The sequence below is a fragment of the Schistocerca cancellata genome, chromosome 2 (assembly GCF_023864275.1).
Source record: "Schistocerca cancellata isolate TAMUIC-IGC-003103 chromosome 2, iqSchCanc2.1, whole genome shotgun sequence".
Classification (NCBI taxonomy): Eukaryota; Metazoa; Arthropoda; class Insecta; order Orthoptera; family Acrididae; genus Schistocerca; species Schistocerca cancellata.
In genome coordinates this window covers 741,785,641-741,811,543 of record NC_064627.1, presented here as the reverse complement: position 1 = coordinate 741,811,543, position 25,903 = coordinate 741,785,641, and the positions used below count along the sequence as shown (strand labels likewise).

At 41.5% G+C, this 25,903-nt stretch overlaps 1 protein-coding gene across 1 annotated transcript in view; it reads right to left on the bottom strand.

Moving 5' to 3' along the window:
* The window catches only part of LOC126162547 (serine/threonine-protein kinase ATR), a 368,495-nt gene that overhangs the window by 334,961 nt on the left and 7,631 nt on the right, over nucleotides 1-25,903 (bottom strand). The window contains exons 2-3 of the mRNA XM_049919128.1: nucleotides 7,064-7,144; nucleotides 6,760-6,983 (exon numbers count right to left, since the gene is read on the bottom strand). Coding sequence (XP_049775085.1) covers nucleotides 6,760-6,983; nucleotides 7,064-7,144 — 305 coding nt within the window. The remainder of the gene's footprint in view (nucleotides 1-6,759; nucleotides 6,984-7,063; nucleotides 7,145-25,903) is intronic.

Below are 25,903 nucleotides of genomic sequence, written 5' to 3'. Positions count from 1 at the left end.
TGGTCTCCCCCATGTTTACTTCTTTGCATTTTCATCTCTCGTTGTTTCTTTTTTCATTGTCACTGATCTAGTTGATAGACTCATATCATTCACCTACCCATTATTTCTTAACCCAACGCTTTTAAACACATTTCACAGCACTCAAAGATAAAACTATACATGTACATAAGTATATTATACAGCAGCTTTGCTACAACAATTGTTCACTGTTCCAAGTGGAAATTACCATTTTCTAATCATATACATTATCAGGGTGTATACGTGGACAAGGAAAAAAAATTCTCGGATTTTTCCCAGATATCCCATTTAAAAAACATACTTTTTCTCGGGTGAAAATACACTTTTTCAATGCTAAGTGATATTCGGTTTTCTGTAGATTTTTTCCTTTGGAACTGTAAAACTTATCACTCCTTTGAATGATTAACATTTTATACACTAGCGTAGAGCTTCCCGGAAAAGAAAACGGAGGAGAGAAGTTTTGGAGAGACTTTTGCTGAAGAAAAAAAAAAAGAGAGAAGTTTTGGAAAGACCTCTGGTGTGCAGCAACATATACACTGCATATTTTCGTATTACGAAGTATAAATTCTAATTGCACCAAACACAGCACGTTAGTTTCCGGAGCGTTGAAATCGAGATTGCAATGTCCTTTTGTAAAGCCAATCAAATCTCATGCCAGGTGATGTTGCCAGCCGATGACAGCAGATATTCAGAGCAAGATCACTGTTACGTAGAGTGATTACACAAAGAGGAAAAGTTAATGGTTTACATTAACATACGTAGTATAGCTACAAGAAAAGCTAATCGTTCACATATAATATTGGTCTCGATGATTAATAAAGCTACAAGAGAAGCTACGCTTTCACATGTAATACTGATCTATTTTGTGTGTGTTATACTTTATCACACAAATGTGCCAGTAAATTTAAAATAATATCATAAATGTCTGGTCTTCAGGGCTCGAAATTCTTCTATGTGACTGGTCCTCAAAGTGTTCAGTTTTAAACACTCTGTGATTTAAGAAATTCATCCTACTTCCTACAGTTAACATAATTCATCTTGTGTAAAAAGAAATTTACTTTGAAAGTAACGCTTTTCGAACCACCGTTCACAATACTATCCCGAGACTACATAGTTCCGATTTAACAGTTGCCAGAGAGCGCCAGAAAACAGGCGTTATTGCGCGTGCACAGCTGCAGCGGTGTAGGAATCCTGCATGTTCATATGTATAAAGCACTAAGAGACCGCCGGCCGAGTGGCCGAGCAGTTCTAGGCGCTTCAGTCTGGAACCGCGAGACCGCTACGGTCGCAGGTTCGAATCCTGCCTCGGGCATAGATGTGTGTGCTGTCCTTAGGTTAGTTAGGTTTAAGTAGTTCTAAGTTCTAGGAGACTCATGACCTCAGATGTTAAGTCCCATAGCACTTAGAGCCATTTGAACTAAGAGAGCTAACATTACACCACAAAAGAAACAAGACATCAGAGGATACTCCAAGGGCATCGGAATTTCATAAACCATACTGAAATGCATAATTCGGCTTGAAGAGCACACTGGTTTTTTCGAGATTCACGGTGATATTAAGTTTTTCAGTGTGGTTTTTGGTACGTAAATTTTCTTGGAGTACCAGTACTGTAGTATGTCATATTTGGTTTTTTATTATGGCATAATGCCATACATGGCAGAAGATGAAAACGTGCACTTGAAATTCAGCGAACAGTTGGAACTAGCCAATACTGTGGAACGAAACACTTCGCTTCAAATAAATTGATTGCCTCAGCGGAAAGATTAAATAAAGCCAAATTTCTTTAGCAAACTGACAAAAATTACTTCTTTGTTCAGCAAGGTGACTAATGCTTGGCTGCTAACAATTTGTAAATAAAATAAAATCAGAAAACTGAAACTAATAATATATTTTTGCCCTCCATAATTATGTGAATGTATTATAATTCAATTGATAGCTCCCGGCCGCAGAAATCCATTTTGTTTTCATCTGATGTGGGAGCTGTAAACGAAGATGAAATAGCGAAATCACTTAATGTAAACAGGGGTCAGGTGGAGACTAACCCCCTTCCCACTACAACTCAGAGAACTCTACGTATGCGTGAATCTGGCAGCTAGGGCGTGTGAGAAAAATTTTTCTCGTTAGCATCTGGCTGCTTGCTGCCAATACTGCCAACAGCCACACTTCAAGTAGCGGGAAGCAGGAGAAGGTATTACTCATACGCGAGTCATTTGGGCATGCGCAAGCGCCCGCTGGCAACTGGTCAAATGAACCTAATGTAAACCGTTGTGACGTCGCACTCATAGAAAGCAGGTTATTGCTACCAAGTATTACATAGTCTTTGCCTTAAGGCCTTTGACATACTTTTGCTGTTTGCAGACGCTTGTGCGTGCACGGTGTTTTGTTGTTGCAAATGGCACATTTCCTTTGCCACTAAAGTTTTTTTTCCCATTTTATTGTTGCAGTATCATTCTCCAGTAGCAGGATACAGTAACATTCTTTGCTACAGAATCAATTTTTACCAGTCAAAATTACAAAAATTTAACAAAAAGCTAAAACAATGAAAAATTCCCGGGTTTTTCCCAGTTTTCTCCCAGATGAAAAAATTTCCGGGTTTTTCCAGGATTTCCCGGTTGTCCCAGTTCGTATACACCCTGATTATCATCAACAGTTTATTGATGTAAACTTAACTAGCTACTTTGGGAAATAACATGTACAATTTCAGTAACTGCTTCAGCACAACAACCCAGGCCATTATTTGATGTGTGCAGTTTGTAGGGTGCAAACTTTCAGCATCATCTTTATACATCACATAGATGAAGTGCAAAATGTTGAAGAGGTCTATGAATGGTGCCACACCACTGTTTGTGTTAAAAATCCGTATATTTATTAATGAATGTTGCCATTTCTCCTTCTGAGTTCATGGAGAGCAGATTGGCATCACATATTACGGAGTTGTGTTCTTGCACGAATAAAAGTATGTGATAATATTCAGACTGGAATAATCAGAGATGAATAATGTTCACATGTAATTTAAACACTCAGATATCCGACTTCAATGTTCAAAATCTTTGTGACAAGATGACTTAATCTGTTGAAGAGGAACTGCTATATGACAAAGCCTGAAAAGAGCTTACTGATTAAAATAAATGACCACATACAACAGGAAAAGCAACTACCAACATGCATTAAAATGTTTTTCACAAGTTGACTTCCCTGGTGTAACAAATGTTACATCAATGTCCCAAAACTGAATCTGCACTAACCCCAACTTTTCCAATTCTCATCCACCTGAGTACTTTCCATTTATCTATCCCCCACATCCTGCCACTCTGCTTGGTTCCATTCCCAAGATTGTTCCCATTCTCCTTTCTATATTCACTTTTCATCCTGTACTCACTCAGTTCAAGATGACCATTTTACAAACTGCCTTTTGGCTTCTGTCTCGGGTTCTTCGGCCGACGTTCATCTAATGATTTTTCTGACGTTTCGCCAGCACGAGTGGCTGGCATTGTCAAAGCTTCACCCTCCATTGCTGGTGGTGAACTGGAGCCGAGCTTGCGGCCGCAGACTATATGTACCTGGCGCGCCAACGTCCGGGGGCTTCTCCGCGGTCATTTCCGGTGCAGTTCTCCTCTTGCTACCTGCGACGGTCGTTCGCTGCAGTACGGGAAGCCAGAATCCGTTTACCTTAAGGCTTTCCTCTTTCTTGTTCAAACTGTTCACGTGTTTTTGTATTTCTACAGCTTCTCTGAACAAGCGCGTGTGATAGTGCTTCTCTACAGCCAGAACTTCCGTGTTGGCGAATTTTATTACGTGGTCGGTCTCATTCAGTGCGTGCTCTGCCACGGCCAATTTCTCCACCTGCCCCAACCTGCAATGTCGCTTACGCTCTTTGATCCTGGTGTTAATGGATCGTCCAGTCATTCCGACATAAACTTTTCCACATGCGCATGGTATACGGTATATTCCCGACATTGCAAGTGGGTCTCTTTTCTCCTTCGCCGATCTAAGACACTCTTTGATCTTCCTTGTTGGTTTGAAAATCATCTTTACGCCACGTTTGCACAATGTACGGCCGATTCTGTCCGTCACTCTGGGAATGTATGGCAGAAAGGCCGTACCCGACATTTCTTTTTCTGGTTCCTTACTTCGCCGAGTGTTTGACTCTGTTACACTTCTAATATAATTTGTGGAGTACCCATTGCTCCTCAGGACAGTTTCCAGGTGTTGCATTTCTCGTTTGAGGTGTTGCGGCTCACATATTCGTCCTGCTCTCGTTACGAGCGTACTAATCATGCCTCTTTTCTGGCTCGGGTGGTGGTTTGATAGTTTGTGCAAGTATCGGTCCGTGTGTGTCGGTTTTCGATACACGCTGTGTCTCAGGTTTTCGCCGTCCCTTGTGACCAGCATATCTAGAAATGGCAGTTTCTTGTCCTTTTCTACTTCCACGGTAAATGTTATGCTGGCATGGAGGCTGTTCAAGTGTCTTAGGAAGTCACCGAGCTGTTCTTCACCATGGCTCCACACCACGAAAAGTATCATCGACGTACCTGTACCACACCTTAGGTTTGCAAGTCACCGAGACCAGAGCCTGTGCTTCGAATTGTTCCATGAAGAAGTTGGCCACCACTGTACTGAGAGGACTAACCATGGCGACGCCTTCCAGCTGCTCGTAGAAATCGCCATTCCACGTGAAATAGCTCGTGAGACATGCATGGAAGAGCTTTCTGATGTCTTGCGGGAAAATGGAACCGATGTGCTCCAGAGCGTCACTGAGTGGCACTTTCGTAAACAACGAAACAACATCAAAGCTGACCAGGACGTCGTTTGGTGCAAGTTTCAGTTTCTTCAGCCTCTCAATGTAATGTCCTGAGTCCTTAATGTATGTGTCGGTCTTCCCCACGTGTAGCTGGAGCAGAGAGGCCAAGTGTTTTGCCAGTTTATATGTTGGTGAGCCAGGAGCGCTAACGATCGGTCTCAGTGGAACGTTGTTCTTATGGATCTTGGGTAATCCATACAGCCGAGGTGGTAGAGCTTCTGTGTTAAGCAGGTTTCTCTGTATGTCTGCCGGCAGAGAAGAGGCCTTGATTAATCGATTCGTATTCCGTGTGATACGCTGCGTCGGATCTGCGCTTAGTTTTCGGTACGTCGTCGGATCTAATAGGTCTCAGATCTTTTGCTCATAATCTTCGGTCTTCATTACGACAGTCGCATTCCCCGTATCGGCAGGCAGTACCAATATACTCTTGTCGGCGTTGAGATTCTTAATGGCTTGTACCTCTTCTTTCTTCAGGTTGCAAGCTGGTGGTTTTGCTCGGTGCAGTATCCTGGCTGTTTCAGTGCGTATTTCCTCTGCTCTTTCACAAGGAAGGGTCCGAATGGCTGCTTCAGTGTTGGCAATGATGTCCTCCATAGGTATAGTTCTCGCGATGATAGCAAAATTCCCTCCTTTTTGAAGAACAGACACTTCCTCTTCGGTCAATTGTCGTTCAGTGAGGTTAACCACCGTGTGTGAGATGTCGGGAATCGCCTTGTCGGTCTGCTTCCGGCATCTTTACTTTTCCTTCTGCCGCTCGGTGCAGCGCTCGAGTTCGTTCTGCATTGCAGGTTGGGGCAGGTGGAGAAATCGGCCGTGGCAGAGCACGCACTGAATGAGACCGACCACGTAATAAAATTCGCCAACACAGAAGTTCTGGCTGTAGAGAAGCACTATCACACGTGCTTGTTCAGAGAAGCTGTAGAAATACAAAAACACGCGAACAGTTTGAACAAGAAAAAGGAAAGCCTTAAGGTAAACGGATCCTGGCTTCCCGTACTGCAGCGAACGACCGTCGCAGGTAGCAAGAGGAGAACCGCACCGGAAATGACCGCGGAGAAGCCCTCAGACGTTGGCGTGCCAGGTACATATAGTCTGCGGCCGCGAGCTCGGCTCCAGTTCACCACCGGCAATGGAGGGTGAAGCTTTGACAATGCCAGCCACTCGTGCTGGCGAAACGTCAGAAAAATCATTAGATGAACGTCGGCCGAAGATCCCGAGACAGAAGCCAAAAGGCAGTATGTCAACAAGTGGCCACGAAAGCCTTAACAATTTTATGTGACCATTTTAGTTATCCATCTTTAAGTATATTTTCTCTTCCTTACTTTGCTTTTCTGAAAGAAATGCCTATTCGTTACTTTTGTCTTTCTGCAAAACAAACTTGTTTCTTCCATGCAGGACAATTCTTATATCAGTGTCTTCCTATAACCTGCATCTACATTCACATACCCAACATTTCTCTCCCACTGAGAACAACACTTCACTCGCTGCTTCCAATAGACATAACCTTTGACAGAAGTACATCTGTTCTGACACTTGATGTTACTTGCTTCTGACAACTGACTAACATTTGAAAACTTTAGAGCAATATTTTTCTTTTGTATCCTCTTTTACAGCATTCATGACAAAAATAGCATAGTGGTGTATCCCCTGCCAATTGCTTTCTTCCTAACTGGTTTCAAACGCCCAAAATCTTACACAATGGTATTGTTTTATTAGCATAAATCAAATTTACAAGAACATCTGAAATTTCAATATTGCTTGGGCAATTCTGACAAGGAATAAAGCTGAATGTTTAAACAAATATAGCTAAATATGCAGGCTCACCAGCATAATTGGATTATGTATGCCAAAACTAACATTTTCCATTTTCTATACTGATATCAATAAAATATTACACAAGGAACATACATTATGATAAATTTATGTGACAGAGTACACACCTGAACAGTTTTTAACCATAGCAGAATAGTGCTCCTTGCAACATTTTTGATTAGGAACAAAATACTTCACAAGATTCTTTTTGTTGTCAAGCAGGTACTTCAAAAATGACTTTACATGAGCTTGATTTTTATCTAGGTTTTTATATATTGTTTTCACTGGTTCATTAATTGTCTTCCATGCACGATCATGTCGAAGGATAACACTTTCATTTGTGCAAACAGGACTGCAAGCAGAAGTCACAGACAGATTATAGAGAAAAAGAAAGAAACAGCACATGCATAATTTGAAATAATTGATACAAACTCTCCAGAATTCCTACTGATTCTTCTTGTTATTACAGAATCATCATCATCAACATCAGCTGAGTCTCCATCCCATGTTTCACTGCAAACAAAAAATGTTTGTCAAAATATGAAATTAGCACAAAATCATAAACAGGAAATTTGATACAAAACTGTGAAGTACACTATGATAAATTCTGTACTGAATACCACTTACAATGTTGAGAGAGCAGGAAAATGAAGTTTCCGTTGAAAAGAAAGCAGACATATATGTGAATAAACTGACAATTAACGCAACATGGAACATTATGAAACAAAATAAGTGTTTATATCGATACATACAAGTACTTGTATGTATTGTTCACACTATATCTGACACAGCTTTATTTTCATTCACATTCAATGCTTCAGTTAGGTATATACCTATCACTCCTCTCTTTCAAAAGAAACTTACAAACTCATTAACTTTTGGAATCACAGGTATCAAATTCAGTGTGAAAACTGTCAATACAACTGTTACGGCACAATACATTTGCTAGTAGATGTTTACGAACATGACTCAGACGTCTTCCCTGGCAGCAAAAGCATCTTCCAGCAGGGTAAATGTCTGTGTCACAGGGCTAGAATCAGGCTACAGTAGCCTGAAGAGCATGATAGTTAACTCGTATTCATGTCTTGGCCACCAAATTTGCCTGATCTGAACCCAATGGAACACATCATAGATGCTACTGGACACTAGATCCAAGCCCACAAACGACCAGCCTGTAATTACCAGGAGTGGTGTGACCTGTGCAAGGACATTTGGTGCCAAATACCTACAAACACCTATGAAGGACTTGTCAAATCCATTCGGTGCAGAACTATTGCCGTCTTGCATTTCAAGGATGGAGCAACATGCTATTAAGCAGGCAATTATAAAGTGTTGGCTCATCTGTGTACATTAATGTATGATGGGTAGTATTTGTTACAATCTCAAACAACCTAGTTATACAAAATAAGACGTTACTCAATAAAAATGTAGCCTTATCCCATTGGCTCTAGAGAAAATATCAAGAGTCACAACCATTTCTTAACGTCGAAATAATTGTAAAGATGTTTGCATTGCAAAACAGAAATATGTTGTATAGTTTGATTACAAGTTTTATCAGTCACAACTGGAGTCTGCTATATCACACAAAATATTAATAAAAACGTAAACCACATGGCAGGTCTCAGTTTAGTAGAAGGAGTGGGAAACAGGTATTTGACTGGGATGTGTTGACATGTCATAAGTGCTGAGAGATAGACCAGAACATGACCAATATTTAGTTTACTTCTACGTTATCTTTTCAAATGTAAGTTGTGATGATAAACTGATAAGCACTTTAGCCCAAAGTCTACGTTAGCTTGGAAAAGTAACAGCTGTATGTCAGCAAATCCAAAAAGAATTAAAGCATGAGAATAATTGTAATTCTTGTTATAATGCATGTTCAAATACATTAGATTTTGGTACGGATTTATGTCTGCCTTTTGGATGGCACCATGTGTCAAAACAGATGGTTGGTAATAGAAGTTCCACATTTCACCTGACTGCAAAAGTAACTGATGAAAAACACAACTGTAAATACTTCTTATTGGACCATAACTCACAGTAAGTACTAATGTGTGTGATGTTAACACTAGGGACTACCAGCAGATGTCATGAGTAAGTGGAAGCCATAGTCTTCTTTGTCCGATATAAGCCTATATCAGAAGCATTTAGAAACCTCAACTGACAGACAAGGCAAAAAACACGTCAAACATCTCAAAAAATATTTTTTGCAAGTTTCAAAGAATCAGTTTAAATAACCAAAATTACAAATAAACCACTATTAAACCTATGTACAGACTGCGTAGACAAAATTCGTATACATAAAGAGAGTGTTAATAGATAGTTGTGTGTTCCATAGGTCACATTCACAATAAATGTTATGATGCAGAACATGTCAACTGAACAGATACTGAATACATATATGAAAGAGAGACAGAGCAATGAAAAAAAAATATTTATATGACGATTACATTCTGGCCATTTACATGTTTCTTCTATGTAATTAACTAATTACTCCTATTTATGAAATCCTCTATCAAACAATAGACAATGCAGGATGGAGTAACAATATCATGAAAATGATAGAATACTATTCACCAAATAGAGGAGACGCTGAGTCACACTCAGAAATAACAAAAAGGCTGCTATACATTTGAGTTTTCACTCAAAAGGCCTTCTTCTAAAATGGAAAACACACACACACACACACACACACACACACACACACACACACACACACACACACACACAAAGTGCAACTCACGACCACTGGTATATGAGCCAAGGGGTTGGGAGCAGTGGTGGAGCAGGGATGGGCAAGGATATTACTTAGGTTCATGGGGCAGCACAATACCACTATGGGAGGGTGGGAAGAATAGTAGGTAGGAAATTCATCATTTCAGGGCATGATGAGAGGGAGTCGAAATCCTGACAGAGAATGTGATTCAGTTACTCCAATCCTGGGCCGTACTGAGTCATGAGAGGAGTGCTCCTTTGTGGCTGGACGATGGGCATGCAGAAGGTGACTGGTGAGGCAAGGCGCAGAAGGTGACTGGTGAGGCAAGGCACAGAAGATCTGTTTCTGTACAAGGATGAAAGGGTAATTTTGGTCTGTGAAGGCCTTAATGAGACTATCAGTATACTCGGAGAGGGACTGCTCATCTCTACAGATGCGACAGCCATGGGTGGCTATGCTGTATGTGGGAATGTCTTCATATGGAATGGATGGCTGCTGCCAAAACCTTTCACAACCACCACCAGTTCCACAATTTCGACAGCTGCCATCCATTTAATACCTAGAAGTCCCTTCCACACAGCCTATCAAGCCATGGCTGTCGCACCTGCACAGACTGAAATACCCTTCTAATGTTTTACAGAAGCAGATAGCATGTGGGGCACGTATAGCAGGTGCTCCATAATACATTACGGGTACTGAAATTCCCAGGAGAAAAACTGTTGGAAAAAATGCTCTGTAAGATCTGTGAGAGTCTCAGAATGTATCATTTTTTGTGGAGGTAAATACAGTGAGCATTAGTTATCTATTGACCCACATGAACTTCAATGGCAACTGCTTGCAGCACAGTAATCACGGATACAGCAGAGGAGTGGTGCGTGTTATTGACAAACACTGATATCCCTCCCTTGGCTCTTTCCTCAGTCAGCCATCCTTGCGGTGGAGGGGACAGCCCTGTGGCACAGCAGTGAAATATGTTTAAAATATGTTTCTTGTAAACACAAGCAAACCCACTGATGTTCACTGAAGTATGGGAGCCATTTTATCGGCGAGATTTCTCTTTCACATTGTCTCTCATTACATTGTCTCTCAACTGGAATGGGGATCCAGGAATAGTAGGAGGCTGTCTTATGGGCTTTATGGCTGTTTCAAGCAATTGGATTTCATTGTCTCCACAGCAGAATCATTAGAACAGTCAGATGGAATGATACCTATGACCTGACAAAAACCAGCCTTCGTCTGAAGTTGACACTTTCCTTCAATTTATTTGTCAGAGGAGTCTTTGGAGGAATCGTCACAGCAGTGGTAGTAAAAGTGCTGACCTGCTTACTGGAGTCTGCTTGTTGAGTTGCCAGAAGTTCTACAATGTTGGCAACTGTGGCCTATTTGAATGTGCTGAGAGAGGGAGGGGGCTAAGACTTTGTGACAGCAGTGATGACACTAGCAACCTCAATTTAGTAGACTTTTCGCCTTTCGGAATACAATTTTTAAGAGCTGAAGTGAAAGAAATAGTGAAAGCAGGAGGCTGCATGGCCTTATAGATCTTTTTGGTCTCATCATATGGGATATGCTTCATTGTTTTGAGCTCCTGTATCTTCTTTTCTTTGAGGCAAACGCTGTAGTCTCTACTTATGACTATGTGACCCATAGAGCAATTCACACACTTCAGAGGAAATAAACAAAGACTTTTGCTGTGGCCACAGGAGTGTGCATTTGGGTGTCTCTGCACTTGTGTGTGAATGGGTGTACTATTGCTGTGGAAAGAACTAGTGCTTGAAAGCTGTTTTCTGTTATGAGCTACTGTGCTTGAAGCATCTATCTGCTGTAGGTGAGTGGTTGCCTTTCCCCTATTTTGCATACTGCTCCATCCAAGAATTTCCATTACTGAAGTATGTATGGTTAATCCAGTCCAAAAGTAAAGTAGCCACTCAAGTTGTAACAATTATTGGCCTTTTGTCAATTGTCCCAGTGTTGTTAAAAGTTATGCAGGTTGCACGCAATACGCATGTTGCCTCAGTGGCTCAGATAGTATGTGCCACATTACAGACACAAAGGCGGCAGTCAGTCCCAGAACTTTTCTCTGTCACCTACTGCCTTTGGCAGTGATTTGTTAAAATAAAATATAAGAATCTACACTGTCATCCAGAGTCCACATTAAACTGTAGATTCTGCCTTTAGCTGGCTGGGTACATCTAGTTCAACGATCAGAGGAAGGCAAGGCCATACAGCCTCCATTAGTTCCATATCCAGCAGGAAACTTAAGCAACCTTCAAGTTGAGGACAGCTTTACTATTTAATAACCAAATTGTAAAATACTTTGCAGAAAATAAGATATTCAGCAGTAATAAGTTTGGTTTTAGATCAAGTTTGGGCATGGTTAAAGCTGTTTTGTTATTTCTTATACAGTATATGCAAGACGTTGTTTAGAGCAGACTTTTTGACACTATATGCCTTGAAGTAATATTGAATAGCTACATTTTTATGGATTTAGAGACAATGCTATTGGATTGATGGACTCATTTAACAGAATGCAGATGACTGAATTTCAAGGCACAGAGTCTGAATAGAGCCCTTTGCAAGTAAATGTCCCTCAAGGTTCTGTACTGGACACAATCTTATCCATTATTTATATGAATGACTTGTCACCTAATATAATGGTATCAAGTACATGCTGATAATTATTTGCAGATGGCCTTGCAGTCTAGACAACATCAAAAACAACAGAGATGCTTGTCTATGGCACAGATCAAACCACTGTTAATGTATAAATATAGAAAACAGCAACCAGTCACTTTCTTGAAATATCCGTGACTGTTTGCAGTTTTCTGTATTAATATTCTCATTCTTGGGTTCTAGAACATCTATAATGGATAAGCTTAAAATTAAAATTAAAATTTGTGTAATGCTAACTCCCTCTGCATCAATCAAGGTGAAGTATAGGACAAACACACAGCAAAGGATTGTGACAAGCTAATGCAACAGGATGTAATTGCTGATACTTGCTTTGGGATAACAACCTATTCTGAACTATCTAGAGATCGTCATACAGAGAAAATGATACACAAATTTAATGAACGTATATTAGCTCTAAGCAAATTCCGCCTCTGTATTGATTTTCCTGTACTCAGAGTTGTTTTATTAGTTTTGCATGTTCTGAGGATCTTGAAAGTGAGTTCTCTCTATGGTGTGGAACAAGCAAATTTTACTATTATCGTACACTTTCTCAGTGAACAATTTGGTACAATGTAAAGCATTTACATGACCCCGTACATTCAAAAAAAATTAAAAAAGGCCTCAATGGAGCAGAAGGAGTTGCCAAACAGATAAGATTCAGTTTGCATTTGAAGCTAATTTTGTTATCTAGGAAATACTTTACACCACTGGGTCAGTAGTCAAACACTTTTATGGCTGAATAATGAATACCAGTATCTCACTCCACTTTGTGCCACGATAAGGCCAAGGCCTCATGAACCAAGGACTTCGCCGTTGGTGGGAAGGCTTGCGTGCCTCAGCAATACACAGAGCTGTACCGTGGGTGCAACTACATTGGAGGAGTATCTGTTGAGAGGCCAGACAAACGTGTGGTTGCTAAAGAACGGCAGCAGCCCTTTTAGTAGGTGCTGGGGCAACAGTCTGGATGATTGATTGAATTGACCTTGTAACATCAACCAAAACAGCATTGCTGTGCTGGTACTGTGAATGGCTGAAAGCAAGGGAAAAGTATAAAAACGGTTGAAAGCAAGGGAAAACTATAGCCTTAATGCTTCCCAAGGGTACGCAGCATTACTGTATGGTTAAATTATAATGGTATCCTCTTGGGTAAAATATTCTGGAGGTAAAATAGTCCCCCATTCGGATCTCCAGGGCACTACTCAGGAAGACGTCGTCATCAGGAGAAACAAAATTGGCGTTCTATGGATCGGAGAATGGAATGTCAGATCCCTTAATCAGGCAGGTAGGTTAGAAAATTTGAAAAGGGAAATGAATAGGTTAAAGTTGGATAAAGTGGGAATTAGTGAAGTTTGGTGGCAGGAGGAACAAGACTTCTAGTCACGTGCGGACAAGGGGAATAAACACAAAATCAAAAAGTGATAATTCAAGAGTAGGTTTAATAATGGAGAAAAAGTAGGAACATGGATAAGCTACTACAAACAGCATAGTGAACGCATTATTGTAGTCACGATAGACACGAAGCCCATGCCTACCATAGACACGAAGCCCATGCCTACCACAGTAGCACAAGTTTCTACCAACTAGTTCCACAGATGATGAAGAGATTGAAGAAATGTACGATGCAATAAAATAAATAATTCATACAGTTAAGAGAGACAAAAATTTAATAGTCATGAGAGACTGAAATTCAATAGGAAGAAAAGGAAAAGTAGTAGGTGAATATGGACTGGTGATAAGGAATGAAAGAGGAAGCTGCCTGGTAGAATTTTGCAAAGAGCATAATTTAATCACATCCAACACTTGGTTTAAGAGTCATGAAAGAAGATTTTATATGTGGAAGAGACCTGGAGAGAACAGAAGGTTTCACATTGATTATGCGGGCTGGATACAAATTTTGTCACGAAATTTTAACCCTGGATAGCTGATGCCAGTAGGAACCAAAATTATTAATGTTGTGTAGTCGACAATGCACCATTTTTAAACTACAGAAACTTGGCGCCACGCACTCCGATTGGGAATGGTATTGCCCTGTTACCGTTCATCGGTTGATGGGCAGTGCTATGGTTGTCGGATCACACAAGCAAACATCCCTCGCCCCGTCACTCCCCCAATGTGATATGCACACATGTTGAATAGGTCTTCCTGTTTGTCTCCATCTCAGAGGCATTCACACGTAAGCTTCACTTCAGAGCACACACACGTCACCAGCGATTTAGTCATACAGTAAGCTTGTCAACACAGTATTCGTTTGAAGAACAACGAGACATGGTTTTTGTTCATGGACTAACGAACGGTTATGCACATGAAGCTCGATGGTTGTATGAGAAACGGTACCCAGCAAGATGCCATCCATACCGGAAAACGTTTACAGCAATTCACCAGCGACTTGGTGTAACAGGCTCATTAGAGAAATATCATGGTGATGCTGGAAGACCTCGAACATGATGGGATGCTGCATTTGAAGGGACTGTTCTAGAGCGCTTCAAGGAAGCACCTACATGAACTACTCGAGAGGTTGGACACGACATGGAGGTCACTCATCGGTTAGTCTGGAAGGTTTAGAGGTATGATGGCCAGCATCCATTTAGTTTCCACCCTGTCCGAGAGCTAAATCTTGTGGCGGAATATGAATGCAGTCTAGGGTTTTCCCGGTGGTTCTGCAATGTGTTGCACTAGATCCCAACTTCCCCGCCATTGTGTTGTTTACCGACGAGTGCACCTTCCATCAGTATGGCCTTTACAACACTCAAAACATTCATTACTGAGCATGGGGAAATCCTCACATCACGTACGTCCACAGACACCGGGAATGATTTTCACTCAACATTTGGGCATGCATTGTGGGTGACAATCTGATTGGGCTGGTCTGTCTACCTTCTCGACTTACCGGGGCAAACTACCTTCACTTTTTGCAAGAAACTCTACCCGGCCAGCTGGAAGATGTTCCCCTGGACATACGGCTAAACATATGGTTGCAACATGGTGGGGTGCCCTCACATAAGTCATGCTGTGTGTGGGTATTTAAATGAACTCTTCAACGGCCGGGTAATTGGCGGAGGTGCTCATAGGACATGGCCCCCACAATTAACAGACCTCACACTAAATGCCAGGATTTTTTGAAAGATTTCGGCCAAACACCATTCGACGTTACCAAGCTTGTGTCGCGTTCGACTCAGTTCCACACTGTCGCTTGCTACAAAAAGTGCGCACTGTCGAACTATCCAATGACATATGTGGTTGGGTAGAAAGTTTTCTAACAGGCAGAGAGCAGTATATCATCCTGAATGGGGTGACTTCAACAGAAGCAAGTGTAACTTCAGGTGTGCCCCATGGCAGCGTAATAGGTCCGCTGCTTTTTACGATTTACATAAACGATCTGGTTGATGGTATTGACAGCGGCATTACACTGTTTCAATGAGATTTGTAATGCTCTTGCGATGGCTAAATGTTCTAGTCACAAATCTTGCTGCTCTTCTTTGGACCTTCTCAATCTCTTGAATCAGACCCAACTGGTAAGTGTCCTATACAGACGAACAATACCCTAAGACTGGACAAACTAACGTATTGTAAGCAATTTCCTTTGTTGAAGGACTGCATCGCTTCAGGATGCAACCAATAAACCGCAATCTAGAGTTCGCCTTGCCCGTTACTTGTATAATCTGATTATTCCATTTAAGATCATTTCACCCAGATACTTGACGGATGTTACCACTTCAAAAAACTGGGCATTTATTTTGTACTCTTACATCAATGGGGATTTTCGCCTTGTTATACGCAGTAGGTACACTTACTAATATTGAGAGATAACTGCCAGTCATTACACAACACATTTGTTCCCTGCAAATCCTCATTGATTTGTTCACAACTTACATGTGATACTACTTTACTGTAGACTATACTATCATCGGCAAACAGTCTAATGCCGCTGTCAATACCATCACCCAGATCGTTTATGTAAATCGTAAACAGCAGCGGACCTATTACACTGCCCTGGGGCACACCTGAAGTTACGCTTGTTTCTGTTGAAGTCACCCCATTCAGGACGACATACTGCTCTCTGTCTGTTAGCAAACTTTCTATCCAACCACATATGTCATCAGATAGACTGTAAGCATGCACTTTTTGGAGCAAACAACAGTGCGGAACTGAGACGAACGCCCATCAAAAGTCGAGAAATATGGCATCAAACTCGGAGCCGGTATCTAGAGCCTGTTGTATATCAGGCACAAAGAGGGCCAGCTGTGTCTCGCATGACCGCTGTTTCCTAAAACCGTGCTGGTTTCTGCAGATGAGCTTCTCAGAATCTAGGAAGGTCATAATGTCTGAGCACAAAAATGCTCCGTGATTCTACAGCAAATCGACATCAGTGAAATTGGCCGGTAATTATGTGCATCCAATTTTCTACCCTTTTTATAGATTGCTATGACCTGGGCCTTCTTCCAGTCTCATGGAACTTTCCACTGTTGCAATGATCTCTGATAGATGATGGATAAGAATGGTGCTATATTTGTAGCATAGTCAACATATAATCTTACAGTGATACCGTCTGGGCCAGATGCCTTCCTGGCGTCTAAGCATCTTAACTGTTTTACAATCCCAGATACACTAAAGACTATGTCAGCCATCCATGCGTTTGTTCGATAAATGAAAGGGGGAATGGTGCTGCAGTCCTCTACCGTAAACGAGTTTTTGGAAGCTATGCTTAGAATTTCGGCCTTCTGTTTATCATCGTCCATTACATGACCCGTACTGTCAGCAAGACAAGGTATTGAATTATTTGTAGCGTTCATAGATTTTATGAACAACCAAAATTTTTTGGGGTTATTTTTGGAATCTGCAGATAAAATATTGCTTTCAAATTCGTTAAAAGAATCTCTCATTGACCTTTTAACAGCTGCTTTCATTTCGCATAATTTATGTTTGTCAGCAGGGCAGTGATTACGCTTAGGACGACTGTGCAAAGTTCTCTGCTTTCTCAGCAATTTCCTAATATGTTTATTGTACCAAAGTGGATCCTTTCTCTCCCCTATATATTTGCTAGGCATATACTTCACTAGCACCTGGTGGGCAATACCTTTAAATTCCAACCAAAGATGCGCAATAACTTTGTGTCCCACGGTGAATGCTTGGAGCTGACTATGAAGATATTCATTAATGACACTTTTATTTGCTTTCCCAAACAAGAAAACACTTTTTGAAACTTCCACTGACATAGAAGCCACAACGACATTATGGTCCCTAATACCTTCTTCTAGATTAACTACCTCAAAAAGATCAGGTCTGTTTGTCGCCAAGATATCTAATATGTTCCCATCTCGAGTTGGTTTTCTAACCAATTGCTCAAGGTTGTATGTTGAGAGCGTTCCTACAATAACTTCACACGAGTCTTTGCTTCTGCCCCCTGTCATAAATCTGTAATTTTCCCAGTCAATGGATGCCACATTAAAGTCTCCACCTATAACTAATGGATAATTTGGATATTTATTTCCTATGTACTCAAACTTTCCTTGAAACGTTCTGCAACATTTGTTGTGGATGCTGGAGGTCCATAAAAACATCCTAACACAATCTTAGAGTATTGTTCGTCTGTATGGGACCCTTACCAGTTGGGTCTGATTCAAGAGATTGAGAATGTCCAAAGAAGAGTGGCAAGATTCGTGACTGGTACATTTAGCCATCGTGAGAGCGCTACAAATCTCACTGACAGTTTGAAATGGGACACACTTGCAAATAGACGATGCACTAAACAGAAGGGACTGCTCACTAAATTCAGAAATCTGATCTTCGCTGAGGATGAAGAGCATATATTATTACCACAAACTTTCAAATTGTGCATTGACCACCATTCAAAGATAAGGGAAATTAGAGCTCGTATCGAGGCGCTCAGACAGTCATTTTTCCCTCGCGCGATAATTTGTAAAAGACTTTCTGTATGCAAACTAACAGCTGTTGACATGTTTGTTCCCGGTACGTCTTATCATGAAACTACAATGGACATGTCGGGACCCAGCGGATTCGCCCCCAGAGGGGAAGGTTGGCGCACTACCACCAAGCGTGCGGGCCGCCTTGGCTACATCGAGATCTCCACCGTAGGCAAAACATTCGCGGTCATGCATTGTCCAGAGCACCATGCAAAAGGGTAATCCCGTGGCCAATCGGAGCGTTTGGTGCCAAGTTTTCATAGTTTAAAAATTGTGCGTTGTCGACCTATACAACATTAGTAATTTTGGTTCTTACTGGCATCAGCTATCCAGGGTTAAAATTTCATGGCACAATTTTTCTCCACCCTGTATAATAGTAAGACAAGATATTTAGGAACCAGGTTTTGAACTGTAAGATATTTCCAGGGACAGATGTGGACTCTGGCAACTGTAGATTAAAACTGAAGAAACTGCAAAAAGGTAGGAATTTAAGGAGGCGTAATCTGGATAAACTGAATGAACCAGAGGTTGTAGAGAGTTTCAGAGGGAGCATTACAGAACGTTTGACAAGAACAGAGGGAAGGAATACAATAGAAGAAGAAGGGGTAGCTTTGAGAGATGAAATAGTGAACACAGCAGAGGATAAAGTAGGTAAAAGACGAAGGCTTGTAGAAATCCTTAGGGAACACAAGAGATATTGAATTTAATTGATGAAAGGAAAAAATGTAAAAATGCAGTAAATGACGCAGGCGAAAAGGAATATAAATGTCTCAAAAATGAGATCGACAGGAAGTGCAAAAATGGCTACGCAAGAATGATTAGAGGACAAATGTAAGGATGTAGAAGCATGTAACACTAGGGGTAAGACAGATGCTGCCTACAGGAAGATTAAAGAGACCTTTGGAGAAAAGAGAACCATGAATATCAAAAGCTCAGATGGAAAACTAGTCCTAAACAAACAAGGGAAAGTTGAGGGCTGGAAGGAGTATGCAGAGGTTCTATACAAGGGAAATGTACCTGGTGGCAATATTATGGAAATGGAAGAGGACGCAGACAAAGATGAGAAGGCAGATACGATACTGTATGAAGAATATGAAAAAGCACTGAAAAACCTAAGTCGAAAAAAGGCCTTGGGAGAAGACAACATTCTGTTAGAACTACTGGTAGCCTTGGAGAGCCAGCCATGACAAGACCCTTCCGTCTGATGAGCAAGATACATGAGACAGGCGAAATACCCTTACACTTCAAGAAGAATATAATAATTCCAACTCCAAAGAAAGCAAGCGCTGACAGGTGTGAAAATAACTGAACTATCAGTTTAATAAGTCACGGCTGCAAAATACTAACACGAATTTTTTTTACAGACGAATGGAAAAACTGGTAGAAGCCGACCTCAGGGAAGATCAGTTTGGAATTTGTAAAAATGTAGTAACATGCGAGGCAATACGACACATGGCATCTCATAGAAGATAGGTTAAGGAAAGGCAAACCTACATTCATAGCATTTTGAGACTTATGGAAATGTTTTGACAATGTTGACCAGAATACACTTTTTCAAATTCTGAAGGTGGCAAGGGTAAAATACAGGAAGCAAAAGGCTATTCACAATTTGTACAGAAACCAGATGGCAGTTATAAAAATCAAGGGGCAGGAAAGGGAAGCAGTAGTTCAGAAGGGTGTATGTTATTCAATCTGTATATTGAGCAAACAGTACAGGATACAAAAGAAAAATTTGTAGTAGGAATTAAAATCCATGGTGAAGAAATAAAAAAGGTTTGCCGATGACACTGTAATTCTGTCAGAGACAGCACAGGTCTTGGAAGAGCAGTTGAACGGAATGGAGGATATAACATAAACATCAACAAAAGCAAAACGAGGATAACGGAATGTAGTTGAATTAAGTGAGACTTAAAGTACAGGTGAGTTTTGCTATTTGGGCAGCAAAATAACTGATGATGGTCGAAGTAGAGAGGATATAAATGTAGACTGGTGATGCCAAGGAAAGCGTTTCTGAAGAACAGAAATTTCTTACCACTGAGCATAGATTTAAGTGTCAGGAAGTCATTTCTGAAAATATTTGTATGGAGTGTAGCCATGTATGGAAGTGAAACATGGACGATAAATAGTTTAGACAAGAAGAGAACAGAAAGTCTTGAAATTTGTGCTACAGAAGAATACTGAAGATTAGATGGGTAGATCACCTAACTAATGAGGAGGTACTGAATAGAATTGGGAAGAAGACAAATTTGTGGCACAACTTAACTAGGAGGATTGGTAGGACACATTCTTAGGCATCAAGGGATCACAAATTTGGCATGGGGGGGGGGGGGGGGGGGGGAGTGTTGAGGGTAAAAATAAAAAAGGGAGACCAAGCGATGAATACACTAAGCTGTTTCAGAACAATGTAGGCTACAGTAATTACTCACAGATGAAGAGGCTTGCACAGGATAGAGTAGCATGGAGAGCTGCATGAAACCAGTCTTTGTAATGAAGACCACAACAAAAAAGGCAAAGGGATGGTAAGTGTAAATCATTTCTCTCTCTAGTGTTATATTTATGAATGTTAATGTCGTTTATGAACTGTAACTGACTTTTGACAACAAACTTGATGAGGTAATAAATGCACTCCGAAGTAGTTACCGGCTCTACAGTGGATCCTTATTACATACTTCTGTGCAATAAACATTTTTCCTCAATGATTAGTTACCCAGAACATGATGCCATAAAACATCAATGAATGAAAATAGCAAAACTACGTAAAATTTTTGACTTCAAAATATGACATTATCCTTAGCTAAAAAGCTGCAGAGATTTGACATTCAGGAAGATCTGTAACATGTAATTTCCAGTTCAAGTAGTTACGAATATAGAGCCACAAAAGTTTAGAATATTTGATTTCATTTATAGCTTTATACTCATGCATTATTTTTAATGGTGTCGTCAGGCCTTGTGCAGTACTGATTTGTTCTTAGTGTCTTTTATCTAAGTTCAGTGATAGTTCTCTTGCAGAAAACCACTTATTAATTTTCAGAAAAAAATATTTACATTTTCAAGTGCTGAAGTTCATCCATTAGGTTTGATTATAACACCTGCAGTGTCAACAAAGAGAACAGTCCTGTCTTTGGATATATGATGAAAGCCCATTTCTATACAACAGGAACAAGGTCAGATGCATTTCATTATGTATACTCCTTGAGTTACTTAATGTAAAACTTCACCCCATTTCAATAAGATAAGGTGAAAACCAGTTATCAGCACAATCAATGATACCACAATATTTGAGCCTCTCTAGAGCGCTGAACTGCGCTATCAAATGCTTTTGACAAATCACAGTTGGCAATACTCTGTCATTCCAAATTTTGTATGTTCTGAGTTGTAAATTGAAAAATGTCGTGTTTTGTGGAGAGACTCTCTTGAAATCCACACTGAGACTGAATAAATATTAGGTTGGTGCATAAGCTTGTAGCATTTTTGTTATGCATGTTGGTATTCTGGTTGCTAAGGGATTATTTATCAATTGTCATTTTTTATTCGTAGTTCACTGTTGCTATTTGAGTTTACATACTATCATTTTCTTATTCAGAGATTGTGAGTGGAGTTGTGGACACCAAAAAACTGACTGAAAGGTGGAGCAATCAGAACATTTCTGACATACTCTTCTGTCTGAGTTTAATACAGGGATGACATCTACATCTACATACGTCCTCCGCAATTCACCATACGGTGTGTGGCGGAGGGTACCTCGTACCACAACTAGCATCTTCTCTCCCTGTTCCACTTCCAAATAGAACGAGGGAAAAATGACTGCCTATATGCCTCTGTATGAGCCCTAATCTCTCTTATCTTATCTTTGTGGTCTTTCCACAAAATATAACTTGGCGGCAGTAAAACTGTGCTGCAGTAAACCTCAAATGCTGGTTCTCTAAATTTCCTCAGTAGCGATTAACGAAAAGAACGCCTCCTTTCCTCCAGAGACTCGCACCCGCATTCCTGAAGCATTTCCGTTAACACCTGCGTGATGATCAAACCTACCAGTAACAAATCTAGCAGCCCGCCTCTGAATTGCTTCTATGTCCTCCCTCAATCCGACCTGACAGGGATCCCAAACGCTCGAGCAGTACTCAAGAATGGGTCGTATTAGTGTTTTATAAGCGGTCTCCTTTACAGATGAACTACATCTTCCAAAAATTCTACCAATGAACCGAAGATGACTATCCGCCTTCCCCACAACTGCCATTACATGCTTGTCCCACTTCATATCGCTCTGCAATGTTACGCCCAAATATTTAATTGACATGACTGTGTCAAGCGCTACACTACTAATGGAGTATTCAAACATCACGGGATTCTTTTTCCTATTCATCTGCATTAATTTACATTTATCTATATTTAGATTTAGCTGCCATTCTTTACACCAATCACAAGCCCTGTCTAAGTCATCTTGTATCCTCCTACAGTCACTCAACAACGACACTTTCCCGTACACCACAGCATCATCAGTACACAGCCGCAAATTGCTATCCACCCTATTGAAAAGATCATTTATGTAGATAGAAAACAACAGCGGACATACCACACTTCCCTAGGGCACTCCAGATGATACCCTCACCTCCGATGAACACTCACCATCGAGGACAACGTACTGGGTTCTATTACTTAAGAAGTCTTCGAGCCACTCACATATTTGGGAACCAATCCCATATGCTCGTACCTTAGTTAGGAGTCTGCAGTGGGGCACCGAGTCAAACGCTTTCCGGAAGTCAAGGAATATGGCATCCGTCTGATACCCTTCATCCATAGTTCGCAAGAACACATATGAAAAAAGGGCCAGTTGCGTTTCGCAGGAGCGATGCTTTCTAAAGCTGTGCTGATGCATGGACAGCAACTTCTCTGTCTCAAGGAAATTCATTATATTCGAACTGAGAATATGTTCGAGAATCCTGCAACAAACCGATGTTAAGGATATTGGTCTGTAATTTTGAGTTTCCATCCTTCTACCCTCCTTATATACAGGCATCACCTGCGCTCGGGACTTTACGTTGGGCAAGAGATTCGTGATAAATGCAAGCTAAGTAAGGAGCCAATGCAGTAGAGTACTCTCTGTAAAACCGAATTGGAATCCCATCAGGACCTGGTGATTTATTTATTTTCAATGCATTCAGCTGTTTTAAAACCCCAGGGATGTCTATCACTATGTCCTCCATACGGGAATCTGTATGAGACTCAAACAGCGGTGTGTTTGTATGATCCTCCTGCGTGAAATATTTCTCAAATGCTAAATTTAAAATTTCAGGTTTCACTTTGCTGTCTTCAGATCCCAGGCCAGACTGATCAGTGAGTGACTGGATGGAAGCCTTCGACCCGCTTACCAATTTTACGTAAGACCAGAATTTCCTTGGGTTTTCAGCAAGATCTTTTGCTAAGGCATGACGGTGGTAGTGGTTGTATGCTTCGCGCATCGCTCTTTTTACAGCAGCATGAATCTCCTGTCCTCATTCTCCCGATCTTTCTTGTACTGCAAGCGCAACTGTCTTTGCTTCCTGAGCATTTTCCGAATTGCTCTGTTAAACCACGGTGGGTCTTTTCCATCCGTAACCCACTTTTTCGGCACATAGTTCTCCAATGCATGATTTACAATGTGTTTAAAATTTGCCCATAATTCTTCCACATCCATCGCACCGGAAGTAAATCAAGTCAATTTATTTACTAAGTGGGATGCTAACAACTGCTTATCTGCTCTTTCTTGTAAGAATACTCTCCTAGCCTTCTTGACCAACTTTTTAACTTTCGTGACCATAGTCATAATGACACCATGATCACTAATCCCTGTCTCAACACTGACACCGTTGATGAGGTCTGGTCTGTTCATGGCTACCAGGTCTAAAATATTTCCATTGCCCGTTGGCTGTAGATTTAGCTGCTCAAGACAGTTTTCGGATAATGTGTTCAAAAGTAATTCACACGATGGCTTGTCTGTACCACCTGTAATGAATCTGTAGACATCCCAGTCTATACTAGGCAGGTTGAAGTCACTTCCAACTAATATAGCATGATCAGGGTACTTCTACGATACAGAGTGTAGACTCCCTTTGAATGATTCTAGAACTCTCACGGTGGAACCTGGTGGCCGGTAATAACACCCAACAATTAACTTTATTTCTCCTAGCCCTGCTAAACGTGTCCAGATAACTTGACAATCACACTCTACTTCAACCTCAGTAGACACAATATTTTTGTCAACTGCAATGAAGACACCACCTCCAACAGTGTCTAATCTCGTTCCAACCCTCACTAAATATTTCAGAACTTCCTATCTCAGGGTTCAGCCAAGTCTCAGTCCCGAGAATAATTTGCGCACCACATGCTTCCTGGAGGGCAGTAAATTCAGGAACTTATTCCTGAACACTCTTAAAATTTACTGTTAATATCTTGATAGCTGAAGTGTCTTTACACTGAGCACATCCTGATTTCCCTGCCTGCACATCAACTGGTGAGTGTTCATCAGGACACCTCGCACTACTGCCTAGACTAAAAAATCCCCATGTGCACGCCACAAGTACTCTGCTACCCGAGTAGCCGCTTCCTTTGTGCAGTGCACCCCTGACCTATCTAGGGGCATCCTACAATTCCCCACCCAATAGCGCAAGTCTATAAATCTGCAGGCAAGACCGTCACAGAGTCGCAAAGCCTCTGGTTGAGACCCTCCACTCGGCTCCAAACCAAAGGACCTCTATCCACTCTGGGAACGATGCTGCAAATATAGAGCATCTGCTTGCAGCTCGCGTGTGAGGCTAGCAGTCTTCACCAAATCTGCCAGCCGCCTGTACGAACTGAGGATCGCCTCAGAACCCAAGCGACAGGCATCATTGGCGCCGACGTGAGCAACTACTTGCAGACGACTGCACCCCATACGCTCGATAGCCGCAGGCAAGGCCGCCTCCACATCTTGGATGAGGCCCCCCGGCAGGCAAACCGAGTGCATGTTGGAATTCTTTCCTGCCCTGTACGCTATTTCCCTAACGTTGGAGCTCCCAATAACCAGCAAGCCTTTGCCCCCGTGTGCCTGCTCGGGCCCTGCTGAAGGAGCGGCCACCTGCCCACTGACAGGAAGAACGGGCGAGGCCAGCCACCACATTGACCCTCTGCCTCGAGTGACGTGAACGCGTTGCAGTCAACCACTCACCCTGAGGTGAGGACGGCCCCAATGCGCCGGGTACACTAGAAGGTGCCTCAGCGGCCGAGTTAGCGGACACATCAAACGATACCTGGGATGTCTCAAGCGACACACCAGACCCTCCGTCGTCGTTGCACCTCGAGGCAGCAGCCTGAAGGCGGTTGACCATGGCCAACAGCATGCTCAGCTGCTCGCGAACCATGGCCAGCTTATCCTGCGCCTGCACACAGCATGCACGCACCCTATCCATCCTATCTGGACGTATAGAGTTGCGACAAATAAAACAGCAATATGCAACTGCACAGTTGCGTCACCAGCGCCAGATTGAGCTGTGATATATGAACAATTACTTACGAACTAAGCAATCAAATGACCACGACTACACCACTACACAGATATTACAATGCGATCCTACCCCTGTCTTAGTACAAATGACAACTGCCTAAGTGATGTTACACTGTAACATTATTAAAATTTGAAACTACCCCTTTCTAAATTCGAAAATACGCAAAGATCCGAACAATTTCACCACACAAGCACAGAAACACACAAAGTAATTTGACTTAAACCTGAGGAACTAATATGAAAAACTGAATATACGACTAGTTTCTGCTACTGCTGCTCGCACACGTCACTCGCAAGCACAGATGAAACTGCACTGGCCTCTGTCTGCCGCTAACTGACTCTACGAAATAAACAGAAAGCAGTGGCTGTCCAAAACAAACAACTGACTAACGACTCCGCGAATTTATACTTAACAGCTATCAATAAACAATATAACTCCTCTCAAA